This window comes from Pteropus alecto, unplaced genomic scaffold, assembly GCF_000325575.1.
Source record: "Pteropus alecto unplaced genomic scaffold, ASM32557v1 scaffold43, whole genome shotgun sequence".
Taxonomy (NCBI): domain Eukaryota; kingdom Metazoa; phylum Chordata; class Mammalia; order Chiroptera; family Pteropodidae; genus Pteropus; species Pteropus alecto.
In genome coordinates this window covers 4,148,026-4,150,177 of record NW_006435764.1, presented here as the reverse complement: position 1 = coordinate 4,150,177, position 2,152 = coordinate 4,148,026, and the positions used below count along the sequence as shown (strand labels likewise).

At 63.6% G+C, this 2,152-nt stretch overlaps 1 protein-coding gene across 1 annotated transcript in view; it reads left to right on the top strand.

The window, feature by feature from the left end:
• The first annotated feature begins 6 nt into the window (after positions 1-6).
• The window catches only part of LOC102896271 (glutathione S-transferase P), a 2,747-nt gene continuing 601 nt past the window's right edge, over positions 7-2,152 (top strand). The window contains exons 1-5 of the mRNA XM_025046296.1: positions 7-101; positions 345-380; positions 650-756; positions 864-951; positions 1,303-1,449. Of these exons, the coding sequence (XP_024902064.1) occupies position 101; positions 345-380; positions 650-756; positions 864-951; positions 1,303-1,449 (379 nt within the window). The 5' untranslated portion in view covers positions 7-100. The remainder of the gene's footprint in view (positions 102-344; positions 381-649; positions 757-863; positions 952-1,302; positions 1,450-2,152) is intronic.

Here is a 2,152-nt window from a genome sequence, read left to right as displayed (position 1 = left end):
GGGGGCGGGGCGGAGCGGGACGGACAACCCTTATAAGGCTCGAGGCTGCTCCGCTGCACCGCGTATTTCCGCCATCGCTCTCTTTGTCTACGCTGCAACCAGTGAGTTCACGCCCGGGCTTTCGAGGCCCTTCACTCCCAGCCACCAAAGCCAGGACGGGGATCCAGGGCACCAGCACGGGTTTGAGGCTCTTAGGGGGGCCCGGCGCCGCCAGCGCAGGGACTAGCCCCTAGTGGGTCCTGAGCGCTCAGAGCGAGGGGTGGGACCCCAGGGAGGACGGGCGGGCGCGCTGCTCCCCATGGTGCCGTCTCCTGGCCTCTGACAAACTTTCCTGACCCCTCCAGTGCCGCCCTACACCATCATCTACTTCCCCGTCCAAGGTAGGGGTTTGCGACTGGGACGAGGGAGGAGGGAGTGGGGGCTGCAGCCCATGGGCCCTCACCACGTGGGATGACGCCCAACACCCTTCCTCTTCCTCATGTGGCTACTAGCCTATCTCCTTTTCCGTGTCCCGGAGCTCCCGAGGCTAGAGCATCCCATTTCCTGTTTGCTGTGAGAAGATGGCAGTCCCCACCCCCATGGCCCTTCCCCAGGGCTCCGTGGGGCTGGGGTCTCTGCCGGTTCCCACACTCCTGCCTGCCCACACCAGGGCGCTGCGAGGCCATGCGCATGCTGCTGGCTGACCAGGGCCAGAGCTGGAAAGAGGAGGTGGTGACCAAGGAGACCTGGCTGCAGGGCCCTGTTAAGGCCTCCTGCGTGAGTACCGGTGCCCCACGGGGGGCATGGGCTGGGCCTTGGGGGAGCAAAAGTAAGGCGCGGGCAGCCGAGCTCAGCACCTCTAACAGAGCTGTGCCACTCCCCAGCTGTATGGACAGCTCCCCAAGTTCCAGGATGGAGACCTCACCCTATACCAGTCCAATGCCATCCTGCGCCACCTGGGACGCTCCCTGGGTGAGTGCAAGTAGCGGAGCCTGGGGCGGGGGTGGTTGAGCATCAGCATTCCTTCCTTGCACCTGCTCAGTGCAAGCCCTGGCAGCCTCCTCCATTTAAATCGAGCTGCCAAGCACCGGAGGCAACTTGCCCAAGGTCAAGTCAAGGTCTGCCTATAAACCTAGCCCTATGCTAGGCTGCCTCCCACTGAGTTCTGAGCATCTGCTGTGGATCAGGATTGTCCCTCCCGTCCACATTCTTCTCCCTTCTCCCTGGCCTTGGCCCACAGGCAGCCACGTGGCCTGTCATTAGATCAGCGGGCAGTTGTGTGTCAGGAGTGCAGTCACGCTGTCTGCTCTCCCGTGCCCCCAGGGCTGTATGGGAAGGACCAGCGGGAGGCGGCCCTGGTGGACATGGTAAATGACGGCGTGGAGGACCTCCGCAGCAAATACGGCACCTTCATCTACACCAACTACGTGAGCATGGGCACCAGGGGCAGGCACGTGGGACCAACAAAGTGAGGGGCTTCCTGTCTTCCCACCCCGCACCGCACCCGTCATCCGCTGCTGGCCACCTCCCTTCCTCAAGGGCCTGGGCTGGGTCGGGCTCTGTGCTGGGGGCCGGACGCCGTCATGAACAAGCCATGACCCCCAGCCTCACTGCCTGGGGGATGGACCCAGTCAGTTGATGGGTTGTGGCAGAACAGTGCGGGGACAGGAGACATCGAGCCCACGGCGGTTCCCGATGGCCTTGGCTGCGGTGGTCAGGAGGGCTTCCTGGTGCTGGTGGTGGAGAAGGATCTATAGCCAGCTTCTGGAAGGGGGTGCTGGCACTCTCGGGGTGCACAAAGTAGGCAGACATGGAGCAAATTCGGGAACCTGGGACCAATTTAGCAGAAGCAGGTCGTGGGTGGGGAGGGGCAGCAGACCCGGGCCCTGAAGGTCTGAACCCGCCCCCCTCCGCACCCCGCCTGGGAGTCTGAGCAGGGTGGAGTTGAAGCGGGAGGTCTAGAAGGGTCCTCCAGGGCTTTCGCAGCAGGCCTGTGAAGGCTGGGATGGAGCAGAGAACGAAATTGCTGCTGAAGTGGACAGAATGTGACAATGGCTTGGGAGTGGAGAGTGAGCAGAAGAGCTCAGGGGCCCTGGGCGGGCGGTGATTCACTGAGATGGGGCCACCAGAAGGGGGCGTGTCCAGGCCAGCGCAGGGCCTGGGGTGTGCAGCA